General features: G+C 44.7%; 1 protein-coding gene and 4 non-coding genes across 5 annotated transcripts; 1 reads left to right on the top strand and 4 right to left on the bottom strand.

The window, feature by feature from the left end:
• Nucleotides 1–1,842: 1,842 nt before the first annotated feature.
• Nucleotides 1,843–1,912, bottom strand: LOC123728845 (small nucleolar RNA SNORD31). Its single transcript, XR_006760617.1, has one exon. It is a non-coding gene; the product is annotated as a small nucleolar RNA SNORD31 (small nucleolar RNA).
• Nucleotides 1,913–2,687: 775 nt separating this feature from the next.
• LOC123728844 (small nucleolar RNA SNORD31) lies at nucleotides 2,688–2,757 on the bottom strand. The gene has a single exon (XR_006760616.1). It is a non-coding gene; the product is annotated as a small nucleolar RNA SNORD31 (small nucleolar RNA).
• Nucleotides 2,758–3,287: 530 nt separating this feature from the next.
• Nucleotides 3,288–3,414, bottom strand: LOC123728848 (small nucleolar RNA SNORD22). The gene has a single exon (XR_006760620.1). It is a non-coding gene; the product is annotated as a small nucleolar RNA SNORD22 (small nucleolar RNA).
• A 960-nt stretch (nucleotides 3,415–4,374) lies between these two features.
• Nucleotides 4,375–4,438, bottom strand: LOC123728823 (small nucleolar RNA SNORD29). The gene has a single exon (XR_006760595.1). It is a non-coding gene; the product is annotated as a small nucleolar RNA SNORD29 (small nucleolar RNA).
• Nucleotides 4,439–10,832: 6,394 nt separating this feature from the next.
• On the top strand, nucleotides 10,833–16,011 carry LOC106597882 (piggyBac transposable element-derived protein 4). The gene is made up of 2 exons (XM_045700550.1): nucleotides 10,833–12,669; nucleotides 13,302–16,011. The coding sequence occupies exons 1-2, from the start codon at nucleotides 11,760–11,762 to the stop codon at nucleotides 14,324–14,326; spliced, it is 1,935 nt and encodes a 644-aa protein (XP_045556506.1). The 5' UTR covers nucleotides 10,833–11,759; the 3' UTR covers nucleotides 14,327–16,011.
• The last annotated feature ends 2,671 nt before the right edge of the window (nucleotides 16,012–18,682 follow it).

The following is an 18,682-nucleotide window of genomic DNA, read 5'->3' as shown; positions in this document are numbered from 1 at the left end:
CTTGTCCAGAGAAGACAAGGTGAGCGCTACCATCAGTCCTGTGTCATGCCAACAGTAAAGCATCCTGAGACCATTCATGTGTAGGGTTGCTTCTCAGCCAAGGGAGTGGGCTCACTCACAATTTTGCCTAAGAACACAGCCATGAATAAAGAATGGTACCAACACATCCTCCGAGAGCAACTTCTCCCAACCATCCAGGAACAGTTTGGTGACGAACAATTCCTTTTCTAGCATGATGGAGCACCTTGCCATGAGGCAAAAGGGATAACTAAGTGGCTCGGAGAACAAAACATCGATATTTTGGGTCCATGGCCAGGAAACTCCCCAGACCTTAATCCCATTGAGAACTTGTGGTCAATCCTCAAGAGGCGGGTGGACAAACAAAACGCCACAAATTCTGAGAAACTCCAAGCATTGATTATGCAAGAATGGGCTGCCATCAGTGAGGATGTGGCCCAGAAGTTAATTGACAGCATGCCAGGGTGGATTGCAGAGGTCTTGAAAAAGAAGGGTCAACACTGCAAATATTGACTCTTTGCATCAACTTCATGTAATTGTTAATAAAAGCCTTTGACACTTATGAAATGCTTGTAATTATACTTCAGTATTCCATAGTAACATCTGACAAATATCTAAAGACACTGAAGCAGCAAACTTTGTGCAAATTCATATGTGTCATTCTCAAAACTTTTGGCCACGACTGTACACTGAGTGGACAAAACATTAAGAACACGTGCTTTTGCCATGACAAGCTGACCTGATTTAAGATTTAAGTGCTTTTGAATGGGGTATGGCAGGCACACCGGTTTATCTCAACTGAAACACTGCTGGGTTTGTCAAGTGCACCAGTTTCTCATGTGTATCAACACTGGTCCACCACCCAAAGGACATCCAGCTACTGGAGCTTACTGTTCTGAGAGCAAACTCAATATTAGGAATGTGTTCTTAATGTCCTCTATACTCAGTGCATTATAATACTGGAACCCTAAGTCATTCCCACTACACACCTTCACACTCCACCAGCACAGCAACACTTCAGCAGCCAACGAGATCTAAAAAGACAACAGTTTTAAAACCAAATAATCCCAATCTTAGATTACTAGACTACATTCAGAGCATTCTGAAACCATCTCAGACGTAGGTTCAGTCATTGCAGCCATCCAGCCAGTGGTCCAGGGTCTGGGGTCAAGCCTCCCACCCAGACACCCTCCCTCCAGGCAGGCAGCCCACCTTACCCCTGCCCCTCGCACTAAGAGCAGGCTTGTCAGTGTCTGCCCAACCCACAAGAGGACCGATGGGAGGACAGACCTTCATCCAGCCCAGAGCACAGGACAGGACAGCCACCTGACTGGATGCTGACTGTGACTCATCATTTACAACATTCCAGAATGCTTCATGTGGAAGGAGAGTTAAGATGCTGTCTAAAGTCACACACCTTTCCAAACACTGCAGACACTAGGACCTCAACCAAGGGGCAGAAACCTAGAGGGAGAAAGTAGGAAAGCATGAAGTGACATTGTATGAACTAGTAGTGAGACATGAGATCAGTCTATAGCAGTGTATTCTAATCCTGGGGACCCAACTGTCAACAAGTGTTTTCCCCCCCAGAACTAGGCTTGGGTGGTATACCAGGGTGTTTGGAAAACAGGGTTTCACCAATAACATTTAGATTATTCTCTGAAGTTTATATTGAAGCTACTTTAGTAAATACCTGCAGTCAACATTAGGGTCTGATTATTTAAGACTAATTAGTGAAAGATCATCATTGAGCCGTCTGTGTAAACGAAGCCTTACATCTGGGTCCCCAGAACCAGGATTGTGAAACACTGCTCTAGAATATAGATCAGTTCAGTAACCAATCAGTCAGCTTAACATCAGACTGGGGCGGTAACAGGAAATCATCACTTCCACATTATAAAGGACAGAAGTTAAAGGCAACAGATCAAAGTGAAAGTTGATCCTACACACCTTGAGGTAGTGCAGCAACAGTTCTCCAGTGGCCAGGCTGGAACAGTTAGGACCTGGAAAGAACAGATTACAATTAAACATTATGTAGAAGTACATTAGGTACTGCAGACTATATGCAGAGCATTCTGAAATGAGATCAGTCTCCAGCTTCAGTCATTGTAGCCATCCAGCGGGCCAAGGACTGGCTCCAAGCCTCCCACCCAGACACCCTCCCTCCAGGCAGGCAGCCCACCTTACCCCTGCCCCTTGCACTAAGCAGGCTTGTCAGTGTCTGCCCAACCCACAGGAGGACCGATGGGAAACCTGGGTTGATGCCAGCCACAGAGCACCGGACAGAAGCCAACCAACTGTCATGTGCATCCATCATCACGTACAGCATTCCAGAATGTTCCATGTGGTGGGTGTGCGCTGTAGTTAAGTGTTCATGGGAATTGTAGTTCACTCAGTGACATTAATGAGTATGTAGAAGGTAGGTGGAGTTGGTAGCAAGTGCAAGAGGTGGAGGGTCAGTGAGTGAAGATGCTGTCAAAACAAAATCATACACACCTTCCTGAAGACTGCAGACCCACAAGGACAAACTGGGGAGGAGAGTTGAGGGATTATTAAGTGATGTTGTAAGAACTAGTGGTCCGACATTAGATCAGTCTACAGCACAGCATTATCTAATCCTGGGGACCCACCACTCCTCTGGGTCCCCAGAACACACTGCTGTAGTGGAGATCAGTTCAGTAACCAATCAGTCAGCTGAACATCAGACTGGGGCGGTAACAGGAAATCATCACTTCTACATTATAAAGGACAGAAGTTAAGTGGATCATACACACCTTGAGGTAGTTCAGTAACAGGCATCTTCTAGTGACCAGTCTGGTACCACCATCAGGACCTGAAGGAGAGGAGGCTAAATAAACATGCTGAACAGCAGGACATTAAAGACTGCTTTATTGGCTGATAGATCAGAGGGGTAACCAATCAGCTGGGGAGGTAACACAACTATCTGAAAGACAACTGATCCTAGACCAGCACTACCACCCTGAGAGACTAAATATGGGAGTGCTGACAAGGGCCCTGTACTACATCAGGACAAGAACATAGTTATTTGCAAGTCAGTATCCTAACTTATATCCTGCTTAAACTCTTTATTATATTGCAGTACCATCAATAAATAAACTGACTACATTCTGAGCGGCCCATCCGCCCCAGTGATTTGTGCTGCTACTAGCATTTCATGACTGATCTTGCATCTACTTCTTTATCTTAAATCTAATGGCGGCCATTTTGGATCAACGCAGAGCCAACAGCCATTTTGTGTGAGTCTCTGGTCCCATCAGACAGTTGGTAACCCCAACCAGCTGTCCCCTTGCTGCCCTGGCAACGCCAGTGGGTCCACCTTTGCAGGTTCTGTCGTCGACGCAGGGCGTAAGACGCGTGCGGGTGTCATCACCAGGAGCCAGAGTCACCATGACTACCAAACAGCAACTGTTCACCCTTGTTTGCAGTGAGTATTAACACTAGACTGGTTATAGCTTGTGGCTAAGGCAGAGGCTCTGGTTAAGATACAATGACTAGATTCATTTCACATGACAATTACCAAACGTACTCATTAACCAGAACTCACCAGTCTAGTTGGCATCACGGCTCCCTGTTCAGCCACATACAGAGGAAACCTAAGACAAAAGCTTCAAGATAATCTCTTGGTGGGGACCAGATACCAGGCAGGCACAAGGAGGGGGTTAGACATAACATATGTAGCCTTTATGACAGGGTTACGTAGCCCTCTGCTGAAGTCAGACGAACGAGATTCCAAAGAGAATATTCATCATGTTCAGCAGAGGGCTAGCTCAAACGTGTTGCGTTCAGCTAAACTATACAAGTTAAAAAGTTGACAATGCTATGCAAATATCAATACAATAAACTTAATTGAATGTTTGAACTACCACTTCCAGGACAAGACACTGGTGTTAAAATATCAATTTAGACTGGATGGACCCTTACCTGCATAGCTTAGAGCAGCCATCTTGTTTCAGGACAGTCAACTGTAAGACAAAATGGTTCCGTAACTAGACTGCAACAAAACAGTCAAGGGAGGGTTCTTTACTCAGCAGGGTGTCAGGTTATTATTCATCAAGAGGAATTCAGAAGAACGAGATTACAAAAAGGTTTATCATGCGGTTGCAGAGAACTATTGTTGTTCTGGGAAAGACCTCCCTTTCTAGTGCACTACTTCTGACTAGGGCACTTAAAGCTCTGGCACCATTTGGGACAGTTTCAGGACGACATCTTACCAGTATGTGTGAGTCCACGCTGCAATTCCACTGACCACAGCCCTCAAACCTTGGAGAACGAAAGGCAAACATTTTATTAGTGTGTTGATTGAGAAGTCGATGACTAACTGCTGCATTAGCTACAGTCACTCAGTAGTTCATGTCGTTTCACATCGGTTCAAAGTGAGCTAAGTTTAACATCATTGGGACTGTAGCATGTCCCAGTAGCCATCTTGTATAGTTGGACAGGCAAAAGAGTATAGTGAAAGCGCCTGCATACAAAGTCACACCCTACTCTTTTTATAGTACACGGCTCCTGGTTTATGGTAGTGCACTATAAAGGGAAGTGGGGTACTTTTCCAAATAAAGCCAGTGTGTTAACATTTCACTAACCTGGATTTTCAGAAAGTGCATCAGTCTCGTGGTCTGGAATCAGGTATTCTATAGAAGGAATCACAAAATAATGTTAGTTATAGTTTGGCTTCTATGAGAAGATAGAAGGTTCTTGAATAGAGCCCATCAGATCAAACAGTAGCTTCACAAAATATCAGACATATGCTTGTCAATGGATCATCATATAAAGCCCGGAAGTAGTGACCACATAGAAATCTGGTGCCATTGGAACAGTCCTGAACACCAGTGAATAAACACAAATGGAACTCACACATTCCTATTCCAGAATGGAACTCCAAGTGGGGATTCTGTTCAGATCCCTTCAAGTCAGGAAGTCATGTCACAAGTAATGCAGACCTGAGCAAAGAACACATCCATGTTAGTGACTTAGTCTGTATATTACAAGAGGCTTTGGAACACAGGTCAAGGAGGCCATCAGATCAAAGTTAGCATCACCAAAAATCAGATATATGCTTGTCATTGAGGATCATCATTTACAGCCAGTCACTTAGTTAACAAATCCTGAAAGTCCACTTCCCTATTTAGTTGTAAGACAGTTTTCCAAGTGCACAGAGATACTCAGGGATTTAGGGCAGAGGACCTGTATCTACTTCCCCAGACAGATAAAGTCATGGATACATATGTTATGTCAGAGTCAAACTAAGGTAAGTTACATGTAGTTTTGCAAGCCAATGCTAACCAAAGCTAGCATAACGACTGGAAGTCTACGGGTGTGTACTAGCATGCTAGCTGGCCATATTCTTAATAGCTGCGTTAACGCTAGTGAATATTCACTTACAAATCAACCTTCACAGTGAAGTTGTATCCATTAACTTGGAATTAGATAAAGGGCCCTGGCGAATCCCTTTAAGGCGAAGGGCTGACAAGCTGAACACATCTAATGATCCTAGCGGTAAGTCAATGCACTCACGTGTCAGTCTTCTGGACTTCCCTGGTATCTGTCCTGCATTTCTGTTGATCAGGGGCAAAGTTAGGAAGGCCCATTTATGAACAGACAACACGCAGGCATATAAAACCCGAAATTTATATCGTCGCTAAAGGAACCTCATTTCCAATACAGTGAACTACTTTTGACCAGATCAACGTTAATCAGTAGTAAACTGTTGAGAATAAGGTGCCATTAGCGCAGCAACGACAGTCGAATCAGGGGCCAAATGCTACTCAGAATCTGGTAAAGAAGTTTCTTCTTCAAAGGCTGATTCGGTAAGAGAGAGTTCATTTTATCATCACCGTAGCACAGACCGCTTAACGTTGGGTTTATAACGACTGATGGTCCGGTCTCTCCTAACTGGCAAGCTAGCATACTAGCTAACATGACACGTGGTTAGCTAACTAAAACCACCACGTAAGCAGGTATTTAATAAGTAATATGTTGCTTACCCGAGCAGCACATTCGAGTCGTCGGCATCTTGAAAGGAGAACATTTTAAAAGTTAACACTAATGTTAGTTACAACCGCCGTAGCTATCCATCCATTAAATCATGTAGGTTCTCATGTGACCTGGCTAGTTGCGGACACGTGTTCTGCGAAAGCAGCATTTCGAAACACGTTTTTGGTTAAATATATATATATATTTTGCAAGTCTCTCATCAGAAATACTAAAGTACAATCAGGTTTTCAGAACAGGTCTGTGTAAATTATAATCGAAAGACGTTGCGATGCTAACAGCCAGATATCGGCCTGAACATGAAATAAACAAATCAGAACAAAACATGTTTGATACTAGAAATAAATTCCATAATTTGTCTAGAGTAAATTCTGAAGATCTGTGAGACAAAAGGATCGCTTCAGATTGAACGCCAAAGTGGCGACTAGCTAAGTTTACCGTTCAGCGTTACCAACTCATCTTCAGAGGAAGTTGCTCGAGGCAGGTCGGTTTGTTGCTAAATGACGTTGGGATGTCATTGCGTGATGCCGTCAATACATAATAACGTAAGACGGCGTCATTACGTAGAATACGCTATAACCTTACTCAAATTGACTGGCCATCTCGGCGAAAAACATATATATATATTTTCACGGGGGGTGCTGAAGATGGCGGCGAGTGCATTTTTTGAAGAAATAGCACCTTTTTTACTTAAAACCTTTAAGGAGGCTATAAAGAAGGGAGAACTACCTGCCTCTCTGAAGCAAGGGGTTATTACTCTTATACCTAAACCAAACAAGGATCTCCTAAATATTGATAATTGGCGTCCAATCACAGTCCTAAATAACGACCAAAAAATGATAGCCTTAATCTTTGCAAAAAGGTTAAAGTCTTGCTTGAATGATCTGATTGATGAATGTCAATCAGTGTTCATGAAAGGGCGCCATATATCTAATAATCTGAGGCTGGTGTTAGACTTGTTTTAGTATTGTGATCTATTGGATGACTTCCCTGTTATCCTATTTTTGGATTTTCAGAAAGCATTTGATACAGTAAGTCACAATTTCATCTTTGATTGTCTTAAGCATTTGAAATTTGGTTGTTTTTTTGTTGATGCTATTAGAACTCTGTATAATGCTGGCAATAGCTGTATCAAACTCTGTCATGGAACATTCTCAAGGTTTAACATTTACAAAGGAATACGACAAGGTTGTCCAATTTCACCTTTTTTATTTTTGTTAGTATCTCAAATGTTATTCTTATTAGTTCATAAAAGTCCATTTGAAGGCATTACATTCCAGGCCAGAGAGATCAAGATATCGCAACTGGCAGATGACACCTCACTTTTTTTGACAAATGTATCTCAAGCTAGATTAGCATTGGATATCGTGAAGCAGTTCTCCAAAATCTCAGGTTTGGCATTAAATCTTTCCAAATGTGAGATGTTTGTTTTGAAAGGAGCTGTCAATCCAGCAGATTGTAACGTCTCTGGAAAAGATACTGTAACCTACCTCGGTGTAAAGATCACCAAAAATCTTAAGGCTGTGAATGATCTTAATTTGAACCCTGTAAAATTATCCTCATGGTTAGGGAGGGATTTAAGTCTTCAAGGAAGGGTGCTTTTATCCAAAGCTGAGGGGCTATCTCGTGCATCCTTTCTTTTTTTCATCTATTGACATTCCCAAATCCACTTGCTGTACCTTAGATCGGCTTTTGTACAACTTCATATGGAAAAACAAGCCACATAAGATAAAAAGAGATGTTTATCACAACAGGGTTTGTGATGGCGGTCTAAATGTCTTAGACTTCACTCTCTTCAATCAGGTCAACTGGATTAAAAGATACATAAAAAATCCTCGTAGTTTCTGGAATATTAGACCTCATTTTGTTTTTCAGAAGTTCAGAGGGCTTCATTTTTTACTACAATGTCCATATATTGTGGGTAAACTTCCTATGAAACTGCCGGCTTTTCACAAGCAGGCTTTAATGTTCCGGGCTTTGTTGTATAAACACAACTTTTCACCTCATAAATGTTTAAAATGGAACAATGGGTCGATATTACATAGAAACAAGATGTTATTTAACCATAAATGGTCTCGAAAAACATTGTCCTTGTCAGCCAATTAGTTAATATTAGTGAGAATCTATTTACACGGAGAGAATTTATGGAAAGATACAACTTTGAGGTTTTCAAGCAAGGAATATGACACAGTTATTAAAGCTCTACCTAGTGGGATAAAAACTTTACTTCAGAATAATGCATATTTTGGAATATCTCCGATTGTAAGCGATATCCAGGTGAATGGCGTTGGTCTACTAGATACGAAATTCAACAATCGTTTATTAAGGGATATTTTCTACAGGAAGTCTATTTCCTCTGCGATATTTTGTTGGAATTCATCGTTTGATGTAAACTGGCGCAGTGCTTGGCTCACTCCACGCAAATCTATGGTGACCAGTAAAATAAAGGAGATCTCCTTTAAGATTATCCATAGATTCTATCCGTGTAATAGCTTGATTTCTTAATATATACCTGGTGTTACCAGTGAATGCAGTTTTTGTGAACTAGAAACTGAATCTATTGAACACTTATTCTGTCATTGTTATATAGTGAAGTGTTCTGGACTGATGTAAAACTATATCTTGGCCTCAAATTGCATACAACCATTGAAATTTCTAAGTTTGACATATTATTTTACTACACTGATTCCACAATTGAATGTGAGTATGTCATAAATCTATTTTATTAGGAACATTTTTCATACACAAATCAAAATTTATGAAGAAAAACCCCCTTTTCTTAATTTTTTTATATGATTTGGAAAACTATTTAGAGTCTTTGAAACGTATACAAAACAAAATGTCAATTTTTTTTAATTCGCTATATGTCTGTATTTGAATTGATATAATGTGGATTAGTTTTATATTTTTTCTCATTTCTTTGTGGAATCCCGCTGGCTGTTATGTTTATGTTTTGCATGTTACTGTTAATAATTTAAAAATGGTGAAAAAATATATATATCACATGAAAAAAATTATAAAAAAATCTCGGCGAAGAATATGACTTAACATTTGTTAGTTTAGATTTGTTTGTTTATTATCATATATTTTTATTTGTAAAGGTAATATAAACACAACACATTTTATATTATCACATTTTTATTTTTAAACACAACACATTGAATTATTGAACAATTACACATTATTGAACAATTACATTTTGTTTATTTTCTTTTTAACTAGTAAACCTACACATTCTGAACAATCCTAGTTTTAAGCAGTGTATTGGTAGTTAACATTCTACCTAACTGATCAACAATTATAGGTACAGGCTAATAACAAGGTATACACTGCGTGCACAATTATTAGGCAAGTGAGTATTCTGATCTTATCATTGTTTCTATTCACATTTTCGAACTCCAAACCATATAAACTTGAATGCTTATTGGATTTAATCATTTTGAGGTGATATGTATTTGTGTAATGAGGGAAGGTGTGGCGAAAGTGAATAACACCTTATATCAAGGTGTGCATAATTATTAGGTAAATTGGGCCAAAAAATAAATTTAACTGACACTGAAAAGCCAAAAATGTAAATTGCCTTTCAGACGGATGCGACACTCTTTAAATAGCTAAACTATTGAGGTGTGACCACCGGACATTCAAACGTTTTGTTGCGAATAGTCAACTGGGGCGCAAAAAACGCATGGGGAAGAAAAGACGCAAATTAACTGCAAAAGACTTGAGAAGAATTAAACGTCAAACTACCAGGAACCCATTATCCTCCAGTGCCACCGTATTCCAGAACTGCAACCTACCTGGAGTGTTCAGAAGTACAAGGTGTCAAGTGCTCAGAGACATGGCCAAAGTCAAGAAGACTGAAACAAGACCACCCCTGAATAAGATTCACAAGTTGAAGCGTCAAGATTGGGCAAAGAAATACCTGAAGACAGATTTCTCAAAGGTTTTATGGACAGATGAAAGGAAAGTGACTCTTGATGGACCAAATGGATGGGCCCGTGGCTGGATCAGTAATGGACACAGGGCACCGCTTTGAGTCAGGTGCCAGCAAGGTGAAGGAGGGGTACTGGTATGGGCTGCTATCATTGAGGATGAGGTAGTTGGACCTTTTCGGGTTGAAGATGGACTGAAACTCAACTCCCAAACCTACTGCCAGTTTCTGGAAGATTCTTTCGTCAAACAGTGGTACAGGAAGAAGTCCTCAGCATTCTAGAAGGCCATGATCTTTATGCAGGACAATGCTCCATCACATGCATCCAAGTACTCCACTGCTTGGCTAGCCAGCAAGGGCCTCAAAGATGCCTGAATAATGACCTGGCCCCCTTCCTCACCTGACTTAAATCCTATTGAGAACTTGTGGGCCCTTCTCAAATGTGAGATTTACAGTGATGGAAGACAATACACCTTTTTGAACAGCATTTGGGAGGCTGTGGTAGCTGCTTCAGCGAAAATTGATCGTGAACAGATCAAGAAACTGACAGACTCCATGGATGGAAGGCTCATGGCAGTTATTGAAAATAAGGGTGGCTATATTGGTCACTGAATATTTTTGAAAGGCCAAAAATGTTATATAATTGTCATTTTGTGTTACTTATCTGTTACACTTACTCAAAAAATTGAGAATAAACAAGTGAGTTGAGAGAAATTAATTTTGTAATTTAGTTGCCTAATAATTCTGCACACTAATAGTTGCCTAATAATTCTGCACACTTATATATTTCCCTGAGAAAGACAAAACTCACTTTTCCTTTGTTAATTATTCAGGTTTGAGGTTCAATAACATTTTGGATTGACTGAGAGCATTGTGTTTGTTCAACAATAAAATGAATCCCGAGGAATACAATTAGCCTAATAATTGTGCACGCAGTGTATATGCTATCTTATTGAATAAGCAACTTAACTCAAATAATGATGTATGTGCTAGGCATCTCTCTCCAGGTTGTTGTGCTGCTAGGCTGGCTAGCTGCTCAATGGTTTCCTCCAAATATTGCTACTGTTTTCACACCCACTGCAGTACACACTGCCACCATCAGCTGTGTGTCTCCGCCAGTTCCAGAAAGCCAACTCCTTGCATACGTACTGTAAATATGATAAATCATAGATTGGCAAGGAAATCCTCTTCACTGTCCAACTGCATTGTCACTGAGCTGGAACCAGCAGTAGAGGATGGCGTGGCCTTAACCCTCCCGTTGTCTCGGCCGGGTCAGAGCGACCCGCTGGCTCGGCCATGTGTTAGGAGCCGTTCCCCCCCGCGTCCAGGCCGGGTCAGAGAGACCCGGGCCGGCCATGTGTTAGCCCTCCCGTTGTCCCGGCCGGGTCAGAGCGACCCTCTGGCTCGCCATGTGTTAGGAGCCGTTCCCCCCCGCGTCCAGGCCGGGTCAGAGAGACCCCCTGGCTCGGCCATGCGTTAGCAATGCGTATGTTATAACCCCCTCTGCAGTTGTCCAGGCCGGGTCAGAGCGACCCCCTGGCTCGGCCATGTGTTAGCAATGTGTCGGCCATGTGTTAGGAGCCGTTCCCCCCCGCGTCCAGGCCAGGTCAGAGAGACCCCCTGGCTTGGCCGTGCATTAGCAATGCGTATGTTGTAACCCCCCCTGCCGTTGGCCGGGTCAGAGCGACCCCCCCGGGCCGGGCGCGTCAGCGTGCAGTCGGCCGGCCGTAGAGAGGCTACTAATATTGTCAGGAAGAAGAAGAAGAAAAAGAAGAAGAAAAAGAAGACGAGGACGACGATGAGGACGACGGCGAGGAATACGACCCCGCCGAGCGTGAGGCAGCCGCCGACGCCTCGCCGCGGTCCCGGTTTCAGCGCGGCTCAGGTCCTGGAACAGATAGCCTCCAGTGTCGACCGAGAAGACGAAGAAGACTTTTGCGATTCCGAAGAGGAGGACGTTTCGGAAGACGAAGACGGCGAGGAATACGACCCCGAACGTGACGCGGACGACTCGGCCTTGCGGTCGTGCTCCTCTTTTTCTTCTTCTTCTTCGGAGGAGGAAGAGCGAGAGGGAGAGGGAGACACGGCCGCCGCCCGAGAGCGAGACAGAGAGCCAGAGCGAGAGGACACGGCGGCGGCGGCCGGCCAAGCCCGAAGGGAGACGTTGCTGTCAAAAAACGGCAAAATCAAATGGTCCTCCGCGGCCTATCGCGGCCCGGACCTGCCCCGCGCAGTCCGCCACCCCGGCCCCGCGGTGACGCCTGGCCCTACGGCCTACGCAGCGTCGCGCGCGCTCGACATCGAGTCCGCCTTCCGGCTGTTTGTCATGCCGGCGATAGAAAGGATCGTTGTGGACATGACGAATCTGCAGGGGGTGAGAAAATACGGCGACGGCTGGCGACCCATGGACTCGGTCGACCTGCGCGCCTACCTAGGGCTGCTAATCCTAGCGGGCATCTACAGGTCCCGGGGTGAGGCCGCGGCCAGCCTGTGGGAGAGCGGCAGGACCGTGTTCCGAGCCACCATGCCGCTCAAGGTCTTTCACAAGTACTCGAGGCTGCTGCGATTCGACGACCGCCGGTCGAGACTCGCCGCCGACAGACTGGCGGCCATAAGAGAGGTCTGGGACCTGTGGGAGGAGCGGCTGCCGGCCCTCTACAACCCGGGGTCCGACTTGACGGTGGACGAACAACTGGTCCCGTTCAGAGGTACCGTCTGCGCGTATCTGTGCGTACGTACGTGTACTATAGAGAGGTAGCGTCGGCGTGTAACATAAACGCCGTGCGCCCCCAATGATGAGCCAGCGGTAGTATAGAGAGGTAGCGTCGGCGGCATCATCATCATCGTCATCATCAGCAGTATCAGCAGCGTCGGCGTGTAACATAAACGCCGTGCGCCCCCAATGATGAGCCAGCGGTAGTATAGAGAGGTAGCGGCAGCAGCAGCAGTAGCAGCAGCAGCAGTAGCAGCAGCAGCAGCAGTAGCATCAGCAGCATGACGCTGCTAATCTCCTTCCTCTCAACCCGGGGTCTGACTTGACGGCGGACCAACAACTGGTCCCGTTCAGAGGTACTGTCTATGTATCTGTGTATCTGTGTACGTGTAGTATAGAGAGGTAGCGTCAGCGGTAGCAGCGGCGGCGTGTAACATAAACGCCGTTCGCCCCCCAATGATGAGCCAGCGGTAGTATAGAGAGGTAGCGGCATCAGCAGCAGCAGCAGCAGCAGCAGTAGCATCAGCAGCATGACGCTGCTTGATGAGCCAGCGGTAGTATAGAGGGGTAGCGTCAGCATCAGTGACGCCGCCGCCGCTAATCTCCTTCCTCTCCCTCTCCCAAAAGGGCGCTGTCCTTTCCGACAGTACATCCCCAGCAAGCCGGGCAAATACGGCATCAAGTCGTGGGTGGCCTGCGACGCCAAGTCCAGCTACGCTTGGAAGATGCAAGTCTACACCGGTAAGGCGGTCGGCGGAGCCCCCGAGAAGAATCAGGGCGCGCGCGTCGTCCTCGATCTCACACAGGGGCTGCCCGGTGGTCACAACGTCACCTGCGACAATTTCTTCACCTCCTACGAACTCGGCCAGCGGCTCCTCGAGAGGAACCTCACCATGGTCGGCACGGTGCGAAAGAACAAGCCCGAGCTCCCTCCCGCGCTGCTCCAGTCAAAGGGCAGACAGGTCTCGTCCTCCAGGTTCGCCTTCACGCCCACCGCCACTCTGGTGTCCTACCTGGCAAAGAGAAATAAGAACGTGCTACTCCTGAGCACGCTGCACACGGAGGCCGACGTTAGCGATCGCCGCGACCGGAAGCCAGCCCTCATCCTAGACTACAACCGCAACAAGGGCGGCGTGGACAACCTAGACAAGGTGGTCGGCACCTACAGCTGCAGACGGATGACTGCCCGCTGGCCCCTGGTCATCTTCCACAACATCCTCGATGTGTCCTCCTACAACGCCTTTGTCATATGGCGAGAGATCAAGCCCGACTGGATGCCTCGGAAGCGGAACAAGAGGAGGGTGTTCCTGGAGCAGCTGGGAAAGGCACTTGTCAAGCCCTTGATACAAAGAAGGCAGCGTCTCCCCCGCACCGAAGCCGCGTCCGCGCTCGTCAAAGTCGTGCAGAGTGCCGACCGCGACGCGGCTCCTCCGCCAGCCCGGGAGCACGCCGCTGGCCCGGACGCCGCTGGCCCGGCCGCCGCCCCGCTAGTGGCGAGTAAGAGGAAGAGGTGTCAGCTCTGCCCGCCCAAGAAGGACGCCAAGACACACACGGCGTGCTGCAGGTGTAAGAAATACATCTGCAAAGCCTGTTCGCACGCCTACTGTCACACTTGTGCCCTCTGGGCCTTTAGCCGACACGGGACAGGGTGACTCGCCGGGGACACGGGGAGTAGGCAGAATGGGAGGACAACGGGAGGGTTATAGCTGTATGCTGCTGTGGTGCTAAACTGCTGCAGAACTTCACTTGGTAGTTTATGCTGGTAACAGGTATCACCAGCCAGCTTCAGTCCATACCGCACCAGGAGTATGGAGTTGAGAGTGTGCAGTGCCATTCTATTTCTTGACTTGACCACACTCATTTGGCTGAACTGCCGTTCAACCTCCGCATTTGAGTGTGGCAAGGAGAGGGCAGCGAGTGCAGCTTTGCACAGTTCTTCAAATGGATTTGACCTGGAAGAGTCCGTGTAGTTATTGACTTCACTCCAAAACTCGACTGTATTTTCAGTTGAGTCCCACCCAAACAGATGGATGTTTCTCCATTGGAAACAATTTTATCAATTGTTTGGGGCTGGTACCCCAGTAGCTCAGCTACTTTAATCATTTCAGCGGTGCCTTTATTGTGCTTTAGCGTTTCCTTAACACAGAACAAGGCCATGTTTCTCAAGGCTTCAAGGTTGTCTGGGAGCCTTGCTTGCAGCTCCTTGCTTAAAGCAACAATGTAGTTGATGCATTGTCTCCGGATGACCTTTTTGTCCTCTGGCGCAAGACTGAGTTGGTACACCGTGCTCTCAAAGGTACCGAAGGTATGGTGATGGACTGAGATGTCCATCAATGGCATCATTCAGGACATCAATTTTTGCCATAGGATTGACTACTCTGCTGCAAATTGATGTTAAGAGGTGTACCAGATTGTCCAAAAGCTTGACAGGATCTGTTTGCTCTCCCTCAAATGACTTCACTGCAACTTGTACGTCGGACAGGATTGATTTCAAGAATGTCAGGTAGACATAGTTGGTCTTGTCCATGTACATGTCGTGGAGCACATCCGCCATGTAGCAACGCTCACTGGCCTTTGTCAACTCAAAGTGGAGTTTCAGTTCTTCCCACTGGCTCGATATACGAGTTACCGCAGGTTCAATCGATATCCAACGTGTGGCACACACTTTGGTGATCTGCAGGGGTTTCTGGCCACAATTAACTGTGACATACACCACTTTGTACGCCTCGCAACGTTTTGGGGACATGGAAAACCAGTTGTAGGTTTCCCTGATTAAGTACTCAACACTCCTAGGGATGGTTTCTTTGGATGCTGCACTGTCAGCCAATTGTAAAGAATGGCATACATCACGGATGAGTACCAAATTGGGTAATGCACATTCTTCCTTTAAAATCATGTGCACCCCAGTCATCACGGATGCATTATCAGTGCCAATACCCTGAAGAAACTGTGGTAATGTAGACTGCGTTGTGGGGTTGTACGGTCTTGATTTAGTTATATGCTTTGCTGTCGCACAATGTTTTTTGATGTCATACATTTTTGCAGCATATCTGATTTGCAGTACGCACAGGATGCCCGTCAATCATCCCCAATTACTGGCTTCAGCCACCCTTTAAATTCAGGTACAGACTCCCACTCTTTTCTGTACTTCTGGCTGTACAATTTTGATTGAGACATGATTGATGTTGAAAGTTCTGTACAAGATCTCGTCGAACCCGTACTACTGCTGCAGCAGTCAGCCAACAATGATTTGCAATTTGCTGAAATTGCTGCTGCCTGTGCACGAGCTGAGCGCCTGCTGCTGATGTCACTCACAATGCACTTTTGCAGCCAGGCACGTGTGTTGTGACTGAGTGTGTGACGGAGAAAATCATTTTTGTGTCATTTAGAGGGAAAATGTGTGCATTTTAGAGTTTGAGTCACTTTTCAAAAGTTGCCAAAAGTTCCAAATACATTTTTAAAAGTAGCTACATTTGTTGCTAGGTGCTGTTTGAAAAAAAAAAGTTGCCAGGGTACTCTGAAAATAAAATTGCTAAGTTGACATCACTGCCTGAGGGTGTGTGGACTGCAGTCTGTGTCTGTCTCTCTCTCTTCTTCTATGGTATAATGGCGTATGGTATAATGTGCATATTCAGCGTTATTAAACCACATCAACTGTCTGTCATCTGTACCTTTACCAGCACGCGGGAGAGAACACATAAAGTAAAACCTAACCTAAAGAATATACAGTCCACCAAGTCCTCCCTCACAGATATAATTATATCCAACTAATGATATCCAACTTCTTGGACACTTGTGCTGTACAATTAATCACTGTGGCTATATTAAAATATATATATATATATATATATACCTTTATTTATCTAGGCAAGTCAGTTAAAGAACACATCTTTATTTACAATGACGGCCTACCCCAGCCAAACCCGGACGACGCTGGCCAATCGTGCACCGCCCTATGGGATTCCCAATCACAGACGGTTGTGATACAGTCCAGGATCGAACCAGGGTCTGTAGTTACGCCTCTAGCACCGAGATGCAGTGCCTTAGACCACTGCGCCACTCGGGAGCCCCTCAGATTTGTTAGGCTGCTGCTAGACAGAACCATCATACTGAGAAATAACTGTTTACAGTGGTTCATTGGTTTTCTGCCAACCAGTGCTTCACATTAATGTTTCTGTTATTAAAATTCACTCATCCCAGCATGGTTAGTGTTGGTGTGTAACTGCTAAATTCAGTCACCCCACCATGGTTAGTGTTGGTGTGTAACTATATAGTAAATTCAGTCACCCCACCATGGTTAGTGTTGGTGTGTAACTGCTAAATTCAGTCACCCCACCATGGTTAGTGTTGGTGTGTAACTATATAGTAAATTCAGTCACCCCACCATGGTTAGTGTTGGTGTGTAACTGCTAAATTCAGTCACCCCACCATGGTTAGTGTTGGTGTGTAACTGCTAAATTCAGTCACCCCACCATGGTTAGTGTTGGTGTGTAACTGCTAAATTCAGTCACCCCACCATGGTTAGTGTTGATTTGTAACTATATAGTAAATTCAGTCACCCCACCATGGTTAGTGTTGGTGTATAACTGTATATTAAATTCAGTCACCCCACCATGGTTAGTGTTGGTGTATAACTGTATATTAAATTCAGTCACCCCACCATGGTTAGTGTTGGTGTATAACTGTATATTAAATTCAGTCACCCCACCATGGTTAGTGTTGGTGTGTAACTGCTAAATTCAGTCACCCCACCATGGTTAGTGTTGGTGTGTAACTATATAGTAAATTCAGTCACCCCACCATGGTTAGTGTTGGTGTATAACTGTATATTAAATTCAGTCACCCCACCATGGTTAGTGTTGGTGTATAACTGTATATTAAATTCAGTCACCCCACCGTGGTTAGTGTTGCTGTGTAACTGCTAAATTCAGTCACACCACCATGGTTAGTGTTGGTGTGTAACTGCTAAATTCAGTCACCCCACCATGGTTAGTGTTGGTGTATAACTGTATATTAAATTCAGTCACACCACCATGGTTAGTGTTGGTGTATAACTGTATATTAAATTCAGTCACACCACCATGGTTAGTGTTGGTGTATAACTGTATATTAAATTCAGTCACACAACCATGGTTAGTGTTGGTGTATAACTGTATATTAAATTCAGTCACCCCACCATGGTTAGTGTTGGTGTATAACTGTATATTAAATTCAGTCACACAACCATGGTTAGTGTTGGTGTATAACTGTATATTAAATTCAGTCACCCCACCATGGTTAGTGTTGGTGTATAACTGTATATTAAATTCAGTCACCCCACCATGGTTAGTGTTGGTGTATAACTGTATATTAAATTCAGTCACACCACCATGGTTAGTGTTGGTGTATAATTCTATATTAAATTGTCACCCCAGCATGGTTAGTGTTGGTGTGTAACTGCTAAATTCAGTCACCCCACCATGGTTAGTGTTGGTGTATAACTGTATATTAAATTCAGTCACCCCACCATGGTTAGTGTTGGTGTGTAACTGTATATTAAATTCAGTCACCCCACCGTGGTTAGTGTTGCTGTGTAACTGCTAAATTCAGTCACCCCACCATGGTTAGTGTTGGTGTGTAACTGCTAAATTCAGTCACCCCACCATGGTTAGTGTTGGTGTATAACTGTATATTAAATTCAGTCACACCACCATGGTTAGTGTTGGTGTATAACTGTATATTAAATTCAGTCACCCCACCATGGTTAGTGTTGGTGTATAACTGTATATTAAATTCAGTCACACCACCATGGTTAGTGTTGGTGTATAACTGTATATTAAATTCAGTCACACCACCATGGTTAGTGTTGGTGTATAACTGTATATTAAATTCAGTCACCCCACCATGGTTAGTGTTGGTGTATAACTGTATATTAAATTCAGTCACACCACCATGGTTAGTGTTGGTGTATAATTCTATATTAAATTCAGTCACCCCACCATGGTTAGTGTTTGTGTATAACTGTATAT

This window comes from Salmo salar, chromosome ssa18 (genome assembly GCF_905237065.1).
Source record: "Salmo salar chromosome ssa18, Ssal_v3.1, whole genome shotgun sequence".
Lineage (NCBI taxonomy): Eukaryota > Metazoa > Chordata > Actinopteri > Salmoniformes > Salmonidae > Salmo > Salmo salar.
This window is presented reverse-complemented; position numbering and strand designations above follow the sequence as displayed.